This window comes from Cygnus atratus, chromosome 3, assembly GCF_013377495.2.
Source record: "Cygnus atratus isolate AKBS03 ecotype Queensland, Australia chromosome 3, CAtr_DNAZoo_HiC_assembly, whole genome shotgun sequence".
In the NCBI taxonomy this organism is placed as follows: Eukaryota; Metazoa; Chordata; class Aves; order Anseriformes; family Anatidae; genus Cygnus; species Cygnus atratus.
The window spans coordinates 89,210,107-89,229,923 of NC_066364.1; the positions used below are offsets into that span (position 1 = coordinate 89,210,107).

Here is a 19,817-nt window from a genome sequence, read left to right on the forward strand (position 1 = left end):
CACTACAGTATATTGTTAAATCTTAGCAGTCACCAACAGATGTCCACGCCACCTGTTTAGAAAAGCCATGGATGAGAGAGACAACTATTTGATCTGTAATTTAAAAGCAAACTAGTTTTAACTATATTTTTGGAATATTGCTCACAATTTACCTTATTATATCCTGCATCTTGAGATTAATTGTTTATTCCACTTTATCTTTTAAGGTGTTATTGGTTGTGGATACTTTCATTCATGTAGAAATTTCAGTCCTGAAGTATGTGATATGGTGAAAAAATTGATCCCGACGGGTAGAATATTGTGGCAGTGGACAAAGGTATAAATTATAGGGAAAGTTTTATCATTATCAGTCTGAAAAGAGTGCCTGCTAGTGTAATTTAGGCACATATTCCTTAAGAACATATCTGTAGCAAGAAGAAAACAGGAGACAGATGAGCTAAAAAATTGTTGGAGAAAGAATCTGGAAAAAACTAGATTTTAGTATATAAGATAGACGAATGGCTGTATCAGTTCATTCATTCCTATAGTTTTATTCATGTTACCCAAAGCTTTAATCACTGCAACTTAGGAACAAGGTGTTAAATACTTTATAATTGATCACTTTTAATTTATAAAGCCCAGAGTAACATGTGAAATAATTACATGTTCTGAGAGTTGGGCTTTTACATTTAGTGCTAGATCACGCCTCCAAACAGATCAGATATTTTTGATGACTTCTTAGAAAGAGTTTGCCCAAACTATTACGTGTGAAAATTATTTTCTCATTTTAATAAGTAAATGTTTATTTATAAATGTACAAGTTTTTTTATTCTCATTTCTTTCTAAATGCTACTGATCTTGAATATTAACAATATTTTTCTTTAGACAAAGATGCTGCCTACACCATCTAAATTCCACTATATATTCAACCTTCGAGACCTTTCTAGAATTTGGCAAGGAATGTTGACTATAAAGTCAGAAGAATGCATGAACAGCACTGTCCTTCTAACACTTTTTAAACATGAATGTACTAGAGTAATTGCTGACAGGTATCATTTTATATCGACTAAGTTTAACCATTCATTTTATGCTCATACACATTAGATTTGTTAACATGACAAATATTATTAGGCCAATATGAAACATGTTGTCTTATTCTGCATGTCTGCATTGTGGTATCATCCCAACAAATGTTATGTGCTGATAGATTAGACTAGTAACTGGTGGGAGAACTCTGAAACTGTTCAAACTACTGTTTAACTGAAACTCTGTTTAAAACTACTATTTTTATTTTTTATTTTTATTTTTATTTTTGGCAAACTTATCTTTGCCTACATGCAGTCAGTTCCTCTGTGAAAGAGAGGATTTTACAGTGTCCTAAATTTATACAGTGGCCCATAGACTGCAGTATAAAATTGCTCTGATCTCCTTACAGAAAAAATTATTTCATTCATGTGATTAAAAAAGTGGCTCATCTCATCAAAATCTGCCTTAAATGATTGATAAAATCAGCACATTTGTCAGCTCTATGTTTTAAAGATTCAGTAATGTTTTTGTCCACAGTGTTTCAATTTCTTGTGAAATTCCAGATGAAGTGATATAGCTGTCAGTAAAAGTCAACATATATCCACAACTACTGTGGATTTTAACTAATACAATTATTTCTTATCTGAGGAAGGACCTTCATATTTACTATAAAATTAATGTTTTTAAATTAAAACAGTAAAGCTAAATGTTGACTTAAAATATATATATATTTCATTACATTGCATTTTCTTTTTAAAGTGAAAACAATGAAAAATGTTTTGCCATAGACAAAAAGGCATATTGTGCTGTTTTTGCTTTTAATTAAACCTAATGGCCTTGAAATATCAAGTGCTTAGGAATTGTCATGAGTGGATATTTTTCAGTGTTGTAGAAGTCGAAAATGGGATTTATTTTAAGATGCCAAGTATATAAATAAGTTCTGGTGCAAATAATTTGGCATGGTAGCTGTTAAGATTCATAATTGCATTGTATTTAAGCACAGTCAGGCTTAGTCACTATTATTCCAGTAACCTGCAAACATGAAGGAAAGAGCAAAGATACAAAGAATTATCTTTTGAAAACAAAGCTGCTTATAAAAGGACAAGGTGAAATCCTCATAAATGTACTTTAGCATATGGACCTTAGCATGCACTCAATGGAAACAGAAACAAAACAAATAAGATACATAAAGCTTTGAGATATATTACACAAACCAGAAACTGGTGGTTGAAAAAACAGCCCTTCACTACGGGTGTTAGAAAGAGTTCCAAGCAAAACATAGGCCACTGTCAAACAGTTTTAGTTACAATCTCTGCCAGTATCTTCTAGAATCCCTCATCTTCTTCCATGAAAGCTCTGAATCAGCTGGCAGGTGCCTTCTGCTTTTTCATGGGAAGTTGCATTAACAAATGGGAGTGAAGACCAAGGAAGTAAAATTGCTTTTTATGAGCTCTAATATCCCAGAGGAATTCTAATTTGAAATTAGAAATTTCTAATTTGAAATTTGAAAGCCCTACTCACTTTTTCCTCTCTCCTTAGATACGTATGATGGGTTTATAAAATGAATGCAGCAAATCTAAAAGGAAATCTAATCCATCATTTTCCAAGAATATTAAAAATAAAGGCCAGAGTTTTCTGGTGATTTTCACCATTGGTGATCTCATTGCAATTTCAGAGGCAGCACTGTAATAGCATAAATTATGCTATTCCAGTGCTGGTCAAAAGAATAGAAGGGAAGCTTGGCCCTGGTTATTTGGGAAATCATTCAGCTTTTTTCATCCTTTTTCATCTGAGACATTAAGTGGTTTGTCGTTACCTACTTCTACAGAAAAGCTGGAGAATTAGTGTTTTGTTTTGTTTTGTTTTGTTTCTTTTTCTCTGTTCTAGTGACTGGCTATGATACTTGCAGAACATTGAAAATATTTAATTTCTGTTAATATTGATTAATCTTTTTTTGTAACTGTTGTCTAATATGTATTGCCTAATATGTATTTTTTCAATGAAATGTTACAAAATTTGTTATTTTTTAAAGTATTTAATTATGTTTTCCTCCTTATTTAACTAATATTTTAAAACTATTTTTAAAATTATGCTAATCTATGATTTTTAGATTTATTACTCCTGAGGATACAGCATGGTTTGATAAAACTGTTACTAAAGCAATTGAAGAATATGTGGATACAGGTGTAGCTGTTCTCCAAACAGAGAAATATTTTGTAGATTTTCTGCGGGACATACCTGAACCAACTGGTGACGAACCAGAAGATTTTGTATTTGAAGCTCCAAAAATTTATGAGGAGGTATTTTCATTTTGCACCTAAAATACTCAGCACTGAAGTTTTCCTTTAATTATTAAGTACATTATATTGCTGAACTTATATCATATGGAAGCTTTGTTGAATACCTGCCACATTTTTTGTGAATCTGTATATACATATTTTTGGGTTAGTATGCAATAAGTCATTTCTGTGACATTAAAAAATATATATTAAAATATGTTAATGTTAATGGTGCTATACAAATGTACTTTATTCATTCCTCCTTTCCCCTTCCCCTTTCCCCTTTTTTTACAGCATTAGCAAAAGAAATTCTGCTTACACACAGGTACAATCACTGAAGTGAATTAACAAGATAATTTCATTATGTGTGCCCCAAACAAGAACTCAAGTTTATGCATAAAGATGCCAGCAGCATTTTAAGTTCTGAAGGGCTGTGCTAGCATTGTTGCTGATCTTTTTTTTTTTTTTTTTAATTTAATAATTTGTAATCTTTCAGGTTCCAAGCTTTGAATTTCTTTGTGAAAAACTGCAGATGTATCAGAGACAATACAATGAATGTATTAGAGGATCATTTCTTGATTTGGTGTTTTTCAAGGATGCAATGACACATCTTATTAAGGTTTGGGTTTTGTTACTTTTATATTAGTTTAACTATTACCATAGTGCTCCTGAGTTGGACAAGCTATGCTTGGGGTGCATATTCTGAAAAGCAGCTCTTATCCCCAAATTTGTTTGCCATCTTTCCCTAGCCATTTTAAGGAACTAGAAAAGAGCCACAGTCATTTTGCCTCTTTGCATATTTTGTAATAGATGCCTTATTTTATATATTTTTTTTAAACTTCTGGGTGTTCAGAAGTGTACAGATTACCCTCAGTAGGAAAGGTGAGGTCACAAAGAGGTACATTTTTGTTTTGTATATACAATATTTTTTTAATCTTTAGGAATTCAGAGGACACTTCAAAGGTATCTGTACCTGACAAGTGAACAAAGCAGTGTGAGATAGAATCTGACTGGATGAGAGACGAGAAGAGAGATAAATAAGGAGTGTAGTGGAATGTTGTAGAGTATTCTCAGTTCACAATCAAATGAATCCCTTTTCAGAAAGGAATATATAAGGGAAGAATTCATACCAAGTCAAAATTGAATTTGGAGGGGAAAAAAAGGCTAAGTGTAGCTTTTGTTTGAAGCAGTGTGCCTCTGGTTTAAGATGTGTTGGTTACCTCAGAAATTTCTTAAACTTGGTAGTCTGTTTACTGAAAGACACGTAGAAGCTGTATGAAAACCAAAAAAGAAAAAGAGAGATGTTTTATTATTCACTAGTTAACCTAAAGTGAATTAAATTACTACCTTTTCTTTGCATCTGACTGGGAAAAAAAATTCAGTTCAAGTGGTAGTAGGTGAAGCCCTGTTGTGACTGCAGTGATGATGAATTTTGCCACCCTCATAACAATAATGAAATAGAAGTCTAAATAAGAAATTGTCTAGGTAGGCTCGGAAGGAACTGCATATAAAACCAAAATTAATTTATTTGAGGAAAAAAAAATGAATATAATTCAAAGGCTTGATATAGGTGCCCATCTTTTCTTTTTGTACATAATTTATATGAGGAATGAAGCAAACCGTAGCATCCAAGAGTAGTAGTGTGCTAATAGATAATAAATCTGAGAAAGATGTCATGTGTATAGAGGAGTTCTGAGGAGGAAAAATAAAAAAGCAATTAGATAATAAGTGTGTAATCCCGCTTTTGTCGAGACTTATTAATGAAACTTCCTCAAAGGAAATATTAAAAGTAAATAAAACAGAAGATCACAGTTAAACTATAATTTAGTGTTTCTTCAACTGAAAAATCCAAGTATTTCAAACTCTTAAAATTAATGTAGTATATTTCATTCTTCTAAATTATTTTTTTTTAAATTTATAGTTTTGAACATAGGATGTGGATGTAGATTAGAGCTCAAAATGTCTGCCTTTATTGAAATCCTATCGATACCTCTAATCATAATCATTCTATAGTCTTAGAAGAGAACTCTTTCATTTCAGTTACACAAAATTCCTAAAGAATGTAAGAATGTTCTTCTGAGAAGTTTTCTTCAAAACTCAGTGTCCTTTTAATACTCTTTATGTTTAATTCGATTAAATGCAGTTGTTGTATAACAGAATTTTAATTTTGCTAATGAATGTTTTTATTTTTTTCAGTGTACTATTACTCTATTTTTTCCAATACAGATATCCCGGATAATTCGGATGGCATATGGAAATGCTTTACTTGTTGGAGTTGGTGGTTCTGGAAAACAAAGTCTTTCAAGGTTGGCCTCTTATATTGCTGGCTATAAAATATTTCAGATCACTTTAACCAGGTAAGAAATGTGAGAAGTATATAGATACAATTTATACTGTTGTTTTCTCTTTACACAGTAATAACAGTATGTTTTTAACAGCTTGTCTTTTTCATTTTGTGACCAATTAAAAATGGAAATTAAAAAAATTAATTTATATCTGATTTGTGTACAATATTGGAGGAAGTTTGAGCTCTAAAAGATGAAAAGTGTTAGCTATTCCCAGGCCAAAATATGTGTATTTACAAAGGGGTCTTTCACTATCATTTGTAAAACACTCTAATCTGGAAATAGCAGTATTCTGTGTTATTTTGAACTAACAGAATATGTTTCTTATTACTTGTAGATCCTATAATGTAAGCAATCTGTCAGATGATTTAAAATTTCTGTATAGAACAGCTGGAGCAGAAGGAAAAGGCATTACTTTTATTTTCACTGATAATGAAATAAAAGAGGAGTCATTTTTGGAATACGTTAATAATCTACTGTCTTCAGGAGAGGTAAGTCTCATTGTGACAGACAATGTACTTCAGAAGCAGGAAACTGGAGAAACTGTTCTCCTTAATTTCTATTTATTTTCATAATAAGTTGTGAAATTCATAATGATTAACCCTAAAATGTGTCAACGTTTAAGAGAAAGAGCGCTCTTGGTGTGGACTGCCTGTATCTGTATTTCAATACAAGACAGGAAAAGACCAGAAAATCATTACCTTGGGTGTTTCAGTAGCTTTTGTTAAATGAAGATTCACTGGCCAGTCAAGATCTGTATTCTTTCTGAGTTAGAATTTTTAGATTTTAATGGAGTTAAATGAAGTATAAATCAGGAACAAATTTGTTTTTAATATGTCTAAACTGCATATATGCAGAGAGATATACAGGTGTAAACAGACGAGTATTTACAAACTCTATAACTATATCCATGCAATTTATTTTCTTATCAATTTTAATTTTATATAAAGATTTCTAATTTATTTGCTCGGGATGAACTGGATGAAATCACCCAAGGACTAATACCACTGATGAAAAAAGAGATGCCTCGGTGTCCTCCTACATTTGATAATCTTTATGAGTATTTTTTAACTCGGGCAAAGAAAAACTTGCACGTTGTCCTCTGCTTTTCTCCAGTAAGTTTTTTCTTTATATCTGTCTTCCTTGCTTCCATTAGCAAACTATCCTGTAAATTGTGAAAGAATTATTTCAAGTTTGTATTTCTGAGGAGATGTAAGGGCACATTAAGAGACCACCAAAATCTGGGGTATAATTGCTGGTATAATAAAAGTAATAGTATAATAGTCAGAACTTAAAAGCAAAATACTTTAAAGTTAAATCACTCTTTTCATGTTAGCTTGATTTTCATTTTTTCCTCCTGGCGTATTCTTGCCTAATTAAAATCAATGTATGCAGATTTATGAAATTCTTGCTTGCAACTTGAAAGAAGAATTTCATTTTGAAATATTAAGAAAGATTCATATTTGTCATTAGCTTCTTCAAATTTGGTAAAATATTGAATGTAGCAAATGTAACAAAATATTTAACAGAAAAGATTATGCAGGGTGTTCTAAATAGAAAATTAGCGAGAAAAAAAAATAGACTACTTGTTTATATGCATTAAATATTTTGATCAACCTAATTTAGATATTGTATCCTAAATTAACATTGTTACTCTCTTTAGGTTGGTGAGAAGTTCCGTGCACGTTCTTTGAAATTTCCTGGGCTCATATCCGGATGCACCATGGATTGGTTCAGTCGATGGCCTAAGGAAGCTCTTGTAGCTGTGGCCAGTTATTTTCTTTCAGAATTTAATATGATCTGCTCTGTATCAGTTAAAACACAAATAGTAGAAACCATGGGTCTCTTTCATGATATAGTTTCAGAAAGCTGTGAGAATTATTTCCAAAGGTAATATATTTATATAAATATAATAATCGCCCTAATATTGCTACTGATAGTGTTTTTGAATTCAATGTGTTGTATGAGCCAGTAATTCTCTTTTAAGGCTAATATGAAAATGAATGTGCTATATCAGTATATGCAAAGGCCATAAAAATAATTACTATTAAATTGCAGATTTGTTATCTTCATTCCTACTATTCGTCATCTTTAAATTTGCTTATGTGGATAAAAGCAATATAACTGAACATGAGACTTTGCATTATGAAGAAAATAGATTCTGACTGATTTAAGTGCTTGTTTTATATTACCATCTATTGCCAGATTGGCAACATATTAGAAGTAACCAAATTGCTGTATAATTGAAAATATGTACAAAGTTGATGTTGCCAATATACCATGTTTTAGGTATCGAAGAAGAGCCTATGTAACACCTAAATCTTATCTCTCTTTCATCAATGGCTACAAAGAAGTTTATAGTGAAAAGTTAGCAAGTATTAATGAACAAGCTGAGCGTATGCAAATTGGTAAGCAAAATATGGATAAAGATATGTCTATGGAAATATGGATTTGTCTATGGAAATCCTTGCTATACAATCTGAGTGCCTCGTTTCAGATTTCTGCTGAGCAACGAGCAATTTTTACATGTGGTCATTTTATAAATGGGGATCTGAAATACAGAAAAGTACGGCTCATATGTTCTTCTAATTTTGAATATCTGTTTGAAATGATGTAATTTTTAGATTTAGAATAGTACTTAATGGGTTCAGAGTACAGTTGCAGTTTTCTGCAGTTTGCGTCTAGACATGTTTTTATAAATCTGAAAAAACAATAGAACAGCTCAGGAAACCTAATTTTTATGGGGAAAAAAAAGATACTGTATTTCAATTTAACAGAATAGGGAAACATCTATATGATAATATTTTTCTTAGAAAGGTAAAAATATATAGTTTTTAGACAACAATTAATGATGCAACTGATACACTTCACATGAAGTAAAGAATAGAATAAGAATGTTTAGATATTTTATTTACGGACTGTTTGCTGAGTCAGAGTGGTCCATAGAGGAGTGAGTGATCTACAGTATTTTCACATAATGTAGACATAATGCAGATTTCCCTGTATAGATCTGTTTCTAGTTCTACAAATCAGACATTACCATCAGTCCTGCTGATGAGGATAAAGTCTAAGATCTCTGAAGATTTGAGTTGTTTTTGTTTTTTTGTTATTCCTTCTTCAGTTCTGCTTTCAAAAATAATTTAAAATAACTAGTCTAAGCACCTTCGGTGATGTCAAGAAAATTTCACATGTAGATTTTACTAGCCTCCCAAGTGATATTATCTCTAATTCCTTATCTAATCTTCAAAACAAAATGATCTTGTACAGATGACCATGTTTGTCTTCTCCTGCAGCATCGATGCTCAGAAAAATCACATCTGTCAGTTTATGGGCAACCCTAATGCCAGTTAGAAAATAAAATCTAGGAAGTTTCATCTGCATAGAAAAGATTTATTACAAAATCACAAAAACACTTGGTCATCCCTGACTCCAAATGTGCTCCAGTTTACTACATTTTACAGGATGATCTCAAAAAGTTTGTTATTAATTATTTAGCTATTTCACATGTCCATACTTTAATCCTTAGTCTTTCATAACTTAATATCAAAAAGATTTAGAAGGTTAGAAAGATTAACCTTGAAAGTTGTTTCAATCTGTTAGGAGATTATCCTGATAGAGGATTTAAATGTTATGTTCTCAAAGTCAGTTGAGATAACATTGATCTTTGCATCTCCTTATTGAGATGTCTTTGTTGTATGTAATAATGTCAGGGCCAAATCAAGATGCTTGTAAAACAGCAAAAAATGTGAGAAATTCCATGATTAGTACTGCTTTCTAGAAAGAACCTGGTTTGAGTACACTGAATGAGTGCTCATCAGCCCTGTGGTATCTATACAGGCAACACATTTTGAAAGATATAAATAACTCGTTTCTTCTGCTTTGTCACTTCGGATGAACAATCTTGTAACACACATGAGGAAAAAATTATGTCTGGGGAAAGGAAATGTTTTAAACAACTTTTTTTGTTGTTTCACAGTGAGTGTCTTTAGTGAATATACCTTTGGAGTTTATTGTTGAAAATGGCAAAATAATGGGTCTTTTGTTGAAGAATAATAAAAAGCCTGTGGAATGGCAGTAGCTTGATTGTGAGGCAGCTGTGATGGAGAACAGGAAACGTCCTAGGAGAGAGTGCTTTTCTGTGTAAAATGTGGTAACAGAGAAGTGGAGAGAGAGAACAGAAAAACACCACACATAAGAGATGCATCCAAGGTGTAATTGCAAGAGTGCTCTGACTCTAGCCTTTAAGGAGAAAGGATGCTGAGGAGAATGCTTCCAGGCAAGCTGTAAGATTTTTAAGATTCAGTTGTGAAGAGGAGAGAAGAAGCTAGAGAGGATTCAGCATGCAATGTGGAACTCAGCCAAAAATCAGCGCTCATATCAATGAGCAACGGAGGAGAGAAAATAAAGATGCGTGGGACAGACTGAATATGTAATAAGAATAGAGGAGCAAACTCCTCTCTTTTTGAGCAACTGTGTAAGGCTAAAAGGCCTCTATGGATTGTTGCTTCAGCATATATGGGAGTATGATTGGACTGGCCCTGAACTATGTGGGCATAGGTGTTTTTATTTATTGTTGTTGTTTTCTTTTCTTTTTTTTTTTTTTTTCTGTGCTTTCTGTCACCAGAGATAAGAGAAGCTCCAATTTGCAGAAGCTGGAGGCTGTAATCTTGCTGTGACCTTTGGGCCTACTTTTGGTGACTCCACTTTGGGGCTTCGGTCATCTGTGCCTTCACAAAAGCTGTGTGAGATTCAGCAGGTTGAATCTCACATTTCATACTGAATTCCATATTGATGAAACTAGCATCCAGTCTAACTATAAAATTATCTCTGAAGATGGGCCATGTAACTTCTCACTTTCTGGAAAGAACTCCCGGTCAGAATGCAGTCATGGATCCAAATATTGACGTCATTTTCTAATTCAATGTTACAAGTGTAGTATAAGTCTGATTTTTTGATCATTGTGTGTGTTTTTGAAACAACATATCCTCAGCACTCTACTTTTAGGTACCATTTACAGCTATAACAAACCAAAACTAAAAATTCTGGATTTCTTTTTGAAGACTCAAGCTTGTTTATTATCATTTGGTACCCTATGAAATTATTTATATCTATGAAAAGTGAATTTAAAGCACAATCAAGTTAGTATGACTTTTATGCACTTTCTCTATCATGAAAATTTGAAGAAGAGCAAAAGATACAAGTTATTTGATATCCAGAGCTAGATTATATTATATAATTAGGAAAAAATAGTTTTAATTTTTCTGATTTTTATCTTTTAATTAATAGGTCTGTCTAAACTGATGGAGGCCAGTGAATCTGTTGCTAAGCTCTCTCAGGAACTGGCTGTTAAGGAGAAGGAACTGGCTGTGGCATCTGTAAAGGCAGATGAAGTAAGGATTAAAGTGCTAAATAGCAAAAGGCAGTGGATAGCATTAGGATATACAGTGGGGTGAAGTGGTATGGCAGAAGTCTCTCATAATTTGTACAAGTCAATAAAAGTGCATTGTGGTCTAAACAGAGGTTTTGCCCCTGTGCCGGCAGGTCAGTACAGCACATACTTCTGAAACAACAGAGGCTGGGATTATACTGGCTGGGTGGGAGTTCATAAACATATTCAGAGACTGTGTGTCTTCCTTGTTTTCCTCTCATTTCTTTCCACTCCTACAAGCATCGGGCTTCAGTTTTTGCTTCATGTGTTGTTTATTTCTGTGAGTGGTTGACTAGAGTTTATTAAATTTGGTGTTATAAGTGCACTTATTTGTCGATAAGTTAATGGATGGTGACGGCACTTCAGTATTTCAAAATTGCTTTTCAAAATTCATCCAGCTTTAGTTCAGTTTCATATTTTGTTTTTACAGTAACAAGGTGTCCATATATTCATGAGACTGGTGGTCTGGTATAAATCAAATATTACTTTAGGCATTCTGTTTTCTGAAAGATACCATAATATTCTGATGGTGCATATATATGGTATGCACTAGAGAGCAAACCTTTTGCCAGTGATTGCTGAGGGACTATCTGCATTCTTCATAAGAGAGAAAATAATGACAGAAAAGGGATGAATTAACACTGCTCACAATTCAAGAGTATGATAGATATTTGTATTTGATATGCATTTTGGAATAGCTGTCTGACAATAATTGTTTACATAGCCTCTGGGATGTCAACTTTTTCAATAGGGTACTGTCTATGAGTCATCATAAGTAGAAGATGTATGGACAAAATAAAAGAACAGATATTTATTTAAACTAAGCGTGATATTTATATTCCATATATTTTTTTCTTTCCACTTAGTATTGAGCCTGTAGAATTGGATTTGACCCAAAAAAAAAAAAAAAAAAAGAGGGATTTTGTTTTTTATCTATCATTTCTTCTCACAGCTATTTGAGAACATTATTTATGTCTGGTAAATGCATTCAGAATGCTGGTCTAATGCTGACCCTACAGCTAATCCTGAAAAAAAAATATTCTGACATCAACTGTATGTCACATGTACAATAGAACTAAAAATACATGTACTGAAGAATAAAGACACAAATGGATAACATTTCCGTGGATTCACAGGGTTTTTCTTTCAATAGACTAGTTAAAAATGAGTTGTCTTAGACTAGAGAAGTAAAAGGAAGGCTGAACATTCATGAAGATAGTTTGCCATCCTCCATTAGTTTGATTAGCTATTTTATTTTTATCTTTATTTGCAGAATTATTGTGGAAAAAAAAACAAACAACACAAATACTCATTGTATTGAAAAAGTATAGATTCAAATCAGATGAAAATCCATCATAGAATAAAAACAAACAAAGAAACAAAAAACAAGCTTTAAAAGCCACTGAAAGGTCTTTTATCCATTTTAAAAGTAATTCAGTTTTACTGTCCAACTCCTGCTGAGAGACTACTCCAATTTTTCTTTATGAGGATTCTGTAAATGATAATCATTTTGATTCCATGCTTTATAGGATTATGATTTATCAGATTTCTGGGGTTAGCCTTATATATATATCTTTAAAACATCCTTATATATCTGTGTACTCTTGTATCTGATATCTTAATCACTTGTTCCACCATTTTGATGCGTACTTTTCATGTGTTTATTAACAACTCCAGGTACTAGCAGAAGTCACAGCAAGTGCTGAAGCTGCATCTAAAGTAAAAAATGAAGTCCAAGGTGTGAAAGATAAAGCACAAAAAATTGTCGATGAAATCGATTTAGAAAAAGTGAAAGCAGAAAGTAAACTGGAGGCAGCTAAACCAGCACTAGAAGAAGCAGAAGCTGCATTGAATGTGAATAAATTTCTTAGATTTTCATTGGCTTTGTGCTATTTGAGTCACCAGTGAAAGAAAGGCTAGTTTCACCAATATGCAGTTGTCAGTTGTTTTTGACTGCTGACACTAGCTTATCACTGTAGGTGATGTCTATGGAGTGTGCAATTTCTTTCTAAAAACATAGAGATTATTTTATAGTAATTGTCCTGTTTTTACCTTACTAATTGATCTTTGGCAGGCGTAAATCTTTCCCAAAGTTACAGATGCATTTAGAATTTAGAATCTTGATATTCTGAATTAAAAAGAATAATTCTTGTTCTAAATTTTTTTTTTTAATTTTTTTGATTTTTTTTTTCATAGTTAACTAGTTGTATATTCCTTCTAAGAAAGAGGAGTATAAGGCTGTGTCAGCCTTCACTAAAAAATCATTAAAACTGGAGAGAAAGAAGAAACAATGAGGATTCGGGGAATCAGAATCAGAGTTAAGGAATTTTGAGGCATTGCTGCACTCTATAATTTAATTTCATTATTCTCCTTTGAACAGTTAAAAACTTAAGAGCTCTGAAATCAAAAATCAATAATGTATTGCATGGTTAAGGACTTCTGTTCCACTTACCAGAAGCTATGTGACAAAACCATAATGAGTGGAAAAAGTAAGGAAAAGTGAGCGTTGTTTACTCTTATACTGATAGATAACAACATAAATAAAACTTTCAAAACTGCTCACAAAATACACTTTTATAAAATGTGTGTACTCCTGCACTATCCTGTGGATTCTATATTTTGTCTGTAACTACTCTTTCCAGACAGTAGCATGCATGTATTTTGCAGACAGAAATTACTTTCTTAGTTTAGAAGTTTTAATCATTTATTATTTTTGTTTGAAATATTATTAAGCTAAGCAAAGTGTCAGTGATGCTACTAGGAAAAGAATTTAAAATAACAATATCTCATACCTATAATAGCTAAGAAAGCAACAAAATAGATCAAATTTATCTCAGAATAAATGATGACAACCCTTAAAAATCCAAAATATTGTTATACCAAGGAAAGTGCTTGTAATTAAGTACTTTGCAATTTATTATACTCTTCTTCAGTCACCTAGATTGCCAAGTTAATGCTGTTGTTCTATGTATTTAAAATTTATTTGAGTGCTATCTTTAACATTGAGAAAATATTCACATCAAATATATATTTGTTAAAAGTATTTAAGTTTCATATAACTATAACATTCAGTAAAGTAAGCCCAGTGACTCATATTTTGTATGTTCTTAATATAGCTTACCTCAGAGAAAAGTATGACAAACAATATTAAAATCAAGGTATTTAATAGGAAAATATGATAATGGTATTGAGGCATACAAAGTATCATTACATTTTTCTTGTAATAGACAATCAGACCAGTGGATATTGCTACTGTTAGAAAACTTGCAAAACCTCCTCACCTAATTATGAGGATCATGGACTGTTGTCTGTTACTGTTCCAAAAGCAAGTAGATCCAGTTACCATGGATCCAGAAAAGCCTTGCTGCAAGCCATCATGGGGAGAATCATTAAAAGTAAGTAGAGTTTACAAATTGTGTTTCTTAAAAATCAGAAGTAGCATCTTACATATCAGAGAATTTATGATGCCATTTACTCAAAGCAGGAAAGAAGTTTGTAAAAATGCAAATGTGATTTTAAGATGCATGTAGTATACAAATAGAATTTATTTGTTAGAAGTTAGTAAGAGAATTGCTTAGAGGATTGTGTTGGTCCAGTTCCATGTGACCTTATACCTGAAAAAGAATTATTGTTGTCAGTAGTACTTCCTTCTAATGTTCTCATAAAATGTGATTGTCTCTCATTCTATGTATATTTACCATGCATAAGGTACGGATATTCTGGAACATCCCTCTTTCTCTTTGGGAATTTGCATGCTCACAATTAAACATTTTTTTTTCTGTTCCTCCAGACTTGTTGATTGTTTGACTAAGAGATAGAACTTTTTTTTTTTTCCATTCTACATTTCAATATTCTTGGCCCAAATTCCTTGGGCAGATGGCCATATCTTCTAGTCTTTCTCTCTTCTCTTACTCTCTTCTTTCCATGCCTTTTCCTGCCATTCTTTAAATTTTCTTCTACCTCTATTAGTATATTAATTTGCAATTATTGCTGCCTCAAAGTTATCATGCAAATGAAGAAAAATTGCATATCTTGGATGTGAATAGAGCTCTCGCTTTTTGTTTAAGCTTGCCCAGACACTAAGAAATCACCAAACCTTGTCATTTTCCGTGGACATAATGAAATGGGATAAGCAGTTATTCCATGACTTGTCTTTAACATGTTAAACATTTGTTAGAAAATTTTAAAACCAATGGTTTCCCTTTCCAGAATTTAGATCACATTTCAAAAATGCATAAGCCGGTTTTATTGGCATTCTTTAGGTAAGTTACAAGTGTATTTCTGAGGCTGTATCTTGACTGAAATTTTTACGAAATGCTGCTTTTTAAATGCTTCTTAAATGGCAAAGCAGCAATATGAAATAGAAACTACATTCGCTGAAGTGTAATTTCTTAAAACTTTAGAATTGTTGAAGCATGTGGAAGGAGTTAGAACTGAATAGAACACCCTTATAATAATAACTGTATGAATTACCTCCTTTTTCAGAAGAATTTTGGGAACTCCATTCTATCCTACCTTCTGTCCGTCCATCCATGCATCCATGCATCCATCCATCCATCCATCCATCCATCTGACATACTCACCTATAATCAACCTTTTGGTAATAAAATGAGTAAAGAGACTACAAATATCCTGTGTTCTTTTTTTTTGTAGCTTATGAGTGGCCCATTCCTGCAGAGTCTACAGCAGTTTCCTAAGGACTCAATCAATGAAGAAACAGTAGAATTACTTCAACCTTACTTTAACATGGAAGACTATACATTGGAGAGTGGTAAAAAGGTGTGTGGTAATGTAGCAGGACTCCTGTCTTGGACGGAAGCCATGTCGATATTTTATGGTGTTAATAGAGAAGTCTTACCTCTTAAGGTAACACATCACCTCTATCTTTGTGTTTTATTTCCATGTAATTTAATTTCATTTACTTTAATCGTCATAAGATTTATTTATTCTTAAATATGTAAATAAATTGATTCAGACATAACTGCCTGTAGAATGTAGTGGCTAAGGATGATATGAGTAGAAAAAAAAAAAACAAACAGTATCCTCCTCTTGATTCTAGATAAAGCACAGAACAACAATTTAGTTTAAATTAAATTTAGGAGAGATTAACTATACTATGAAAAGTAGTATTCTTCTGTTCCATTGTCTTTCCAAAAGATCCCAAATTTCTGTACCACACAGGAAAACAGAATTTTCTTAATGGCAGAGTGATCTCTGAAATTCACTTAGATAGGTGTTCTGGTCTACTGTGTTCAGTGAAAACTATTTTCTGTGTTTTTATTGTGTTAGAATTGTTTTCATAATGTTGTACTAGGAGAAGATCTTCACTGATTCTCAAAAGAGTCCTGCAAACAGAGCTTTCATGCTGAAAAGAAATTAATAGAGGGTTACCAGCTATTTTACTTTCTCTGCTTTCATGCAATAACTTAAAGCAAGTGGAGGGCTGATTTCTTGCCCAGATATTGGCATTGTTAAGAGATTTGGGGCTCACATGAATAAAGAAGTTATGTTCCAATGTATTTTAGGAGTCATTTTTACTTTAGTGTGGGTGTTCTTTTACATGTTCATGAACATTTCAACAGAATTTTTTTATCAGAGGTAAAGATAATATAGGAGCTCAAATACAGTGTTTGTTGCTTTTTGGATTATAAAACAAGTATTTAATCCCTATAGATCCCAAAGGGGAAAGAATATGAATGGTGATTCCAAATCTTGTTTTGTCACAGGTATAAATGTAATTTAAAAAGCAACAGTGATGCAGGTTATGATTCAATGAATAAATAAATAAGAATCTAATGAATATCCTATATTTAGCATAAATATACGTTTAGGGAGGATTCACTGTTTTAGGATCATGATTTTGCAGTGGATGAAAACTGTATTGTTAGCTGATCAAGGACAAATCTGTTGTAATTGTCGATCACTGCAGAATACACAAATTAAAAAGAGAGACTAAAGTGTATAGTCAAGCAAGAAGATTGTGAGTAGTTGTTTTTTTTTAGGCTAATCAATATTTACAGATCAGAAACCTTAATACCTTAAGCAGCTTCCTTAAATGCAATTTTTTACTAAAACAAATATATATATATAGTTGACAGTAGTACTCAAGGTTCCTACTAGATATTTAACACAAAAGTAGTATCTGAAGTATATATACATCACAGTTTTCAAAGGAAATAATATTTATTCAAATACTAATATAAATATGTTTCAGTGTATTGTTGGCTGCTAATTTCCAACTAAGCAGGCAGAAAATAAATCCTCAAAGTATATTCAAGTCTTGTACCATTATTGTTTTAATATTCCTTCTCTTCGTAGGCTAACTTGGCAAAACAGGAAGGCCGCCTGAAAGTCGCTAATGCAGAATTAGCAAAGGCTCAGGAGGCATTAGATGAAAAGCAAGCTGAACTGGATAAAGTGCAGGCAAAGTTTGATGCAGCAATGAAGGAGAAAATGGTGAGATACAAGTATTTCTATTATGAAAATGCTTATGTGCAAAACTTACACTATCAGGAATCGATACAGACATTCACTTAGTACCTACTACCCTGAATAACATGGATGAGGCTCATGCATAAAAATTAAAGAGATTTGAATCTGTTCTCTCATATTTTCTTTTTCCTATGAATAGGCACATATTAGACAATAGATGCACTTGCAGATCTCCAGAATGACCTCTAAATAAATCGATTAACCATCATAAGGTGTTGAACTAATATATAAAATAACTCTTAAGATTTTTGCATTCTATTATTAAATGAAATAGGACATTCTTTCATTTTTAGGACTTACTGAATGATGCAGAAACATGCAGAAGAAAGATGCAAGCAGCCTCTGCACTTATAGATGGACTGAGTGGAGAGAAAGTTAGGTGGACTGAGCAAAGGAAAGAATTTAAATCTCAGATTAACAGGTATCAAATTCATCAGAGAAAATAAAATGTAAAAAATGAAGAGCCAGCAAGCAATTTAATAGCTTTAATAGTTGTACTTCATTTTCCTCCTAGAAATCTTAATATAATTGCACAATTAAGTGAACTGTCCTGAAATTTGAATTTCCCTCCCATAATTATTTGTGAGTAACTGAATGCTTGTATTTCACTTCAGAACAATACCACACATTCCGTAATTCATTTCAAAAGGGATTACTCTAGTGCAGTTATGTGCTTATGTTACAGCTGTCTCTTCTGTCCCCTTAACACTTCTCTTGTTCTAATGTTACTAGGAAAGTGAAACCCTCAGATAGGTGGGAGATAGGAATGATCTAAGGCTGACTATGTGAAGGAATGAGGAAGAATTCCTAGCCTGATACTGGTTAGGAAAAGAAGCATCCGTTTTGATATTTGTTATGGCATATTTGAATGAAAGAGGGAGTTGTAGAAACTGGACATTAGCCCTTGTCCTATAACTGGTGTGCTGAAACACATGTAGTATATAGTAGGCCTTGTTCTGAGAAATTTAGAAGCTTTGGAGTCCCCACTGTGTACCACTCCAAATGCAAAAATGTTGAGCACCAGTTCTTTCCTTAAATAGCCCTAAGAGCAGAAATCTTCTATGTTTTAAAAGCTGCTTATCTAAATTGATAGAAAATGAAATTGCACATCACCTTTTAATTAATTTTTTTCTTTCTTTCTTTTTTTTTTGTGTGTGTGTGTGGTTTTTTTTCCAGACTTGTGGGAGATGTACTGCTTTGCACAGGTTTTCTTTCCTACTGTGGACCTTTTAATCAAAACTTAAGGAAGCTTTTGCTTAAAGACTTATGGGAAGCAGAGATGAGAGCCCATAAAATCCCCTTTACTGAAAACTTGAACCTGATTTCTATGTTGGTAGATCCCCCAACAGTAAGTTCTTGATGATCAGTGGGTTTCATTTTAATTTCAGTGAACATATTTTCTTGCTGTTAGACAACATTATGCTTAGAACTGGACCATTATCCACAATATTGCTGTCCAGTGTAGTTCTGTGGTTTCCCAAAGTTCTTGGCAATTTCCACTAAACATCTGAGTACTGAGAATGTTTAGATAGATAAACAAGTTATGTATGATAAACAAGCTATATATTATACAATTGCATAATTGCCAGTAACATCATGTACTTTCATGCATCTTATTTTGGGAATCCATAACCACATCTATAGGATACATATCTACTAAGACAGTGTTGTTTGTTGTTAGCTTTTGTTTCTGTCAATGTTATCTGGGTATAGTCTGAAAAAAGAAAAACAGATTTTATATCAAAGAGAACGTTTAACAAAGAATGTGTGAAATATTTTCATGGGAGTCAGAAAGGCGATAATGTCTTTCCAGAGTATTCAAGTACTCTTCTTCAAATATTAAGCCCAAAACTCTCAGTCTGGTTTTCTCTTAATTGACCCCAGTGCTTAATTTGGCTGTCAAGTTTTCTTAGACTATAAATATTTTCTGTCCGTATTAGTCATTTTTCAGGAACTTCAGATATGCATCCCCTTTTGCTTGATGTCTCCATTGTTTCTTAGAACAATCTTGACTGAAGGATAATAGTTCCAGTGAGATTCTACTCCAAACTTTTTTTTTACTCCAAACTTTTTTTTTTTTTTATTCTTCAGATTAGTGAGTGGAATCTTCAAGGACTCCCTGGAGATGATCTCTCAATTCAGAATGGTATCATTGTCACTAAGGCAACTAGATACCCCCTGTTGGTAGACCCACAAACTCAAGGAAAATCATGGATTAAAAAGAAAGAACAGGATAATGAATTACAGGTGAACAATGTTTTAAAAACA

The 19,817-nt window shown here is 32.6% G+C and overlaps 1 protein-coding gene across 1 annotated transcript in view; it reads left to right on the plus strand.

Annotated features, from left to right (window-relative positions):
• The window catches only part of DNAH8 (dynein axonemal heavy chain 8), a 132,252-nt gene that overhangs the window by 83,127 nt on the left and 29,308 nt on the right, over positions 1 to 19,817 (plus strand). The window contains exons 54-70 of the mRNA XM_035558510.2: positions 207 to 316; positions 865 to 1,028; positions 3,116 to 3,305; positions 3,781 to 3,903; positions 5,511 to 5,641; positions 5,967 to 6,120; positions 6,580 to 6,744; positions 7,293 to 7,519; positions 7,919 to 8,037; positions 10,916 to 11,019; positions 12,735 to 12,911; positions 14,285 to 14,452; positions 15,711 to 15,923; positions 17,376 to 17,513; positions 17,843 to 17,970; positions 18,726 to 18,897; positions 19,641 to 19,796. Coding sequence (XP_035414403.1) covers positions 207 to 316; positions 865 to 1,028; positions 3,116 to 3,305; positions 3,781 to 3,903; positions 5,511 to 5,641; positions 5,967 to 6,120; positions 6,580 to 6,744; positions 7,293 to 7,519; positions 7,919 to 8,037; positions 10,916 to 11,019; positions 12,735 to 12,911; positions 14,285 to 14,452; positions 15,711 to 15,923; positions 17,376 to 17,513; positions 17,843 to 17,970; positions 18,726 to 18,897; positions 19,641 to 19,796 — 2,639 coding nt within the window. The remainder of the gene's footprint in view (positions 1 to 206; positions 317 to 864; positions 1,029 to 3,115; positions 3,306 to 3,780; positions 3,904 to 5,510; positions 5,642 to 5,966; positions 6,121 to 6,579; positions 6,745 to 7,292; positions 7,520 to 7,918; positions 8,038 to 10,915; positions 11,020 to 12,734; positions 12,912 to 14,284; positions 14,453 to 15,710; positions 15,924 to 17,375; positions 17,514 to 17,842; positions 17,971 to 18,725; positions 18,898 to 19,640; positions 19,797 to 19,817) is intronic.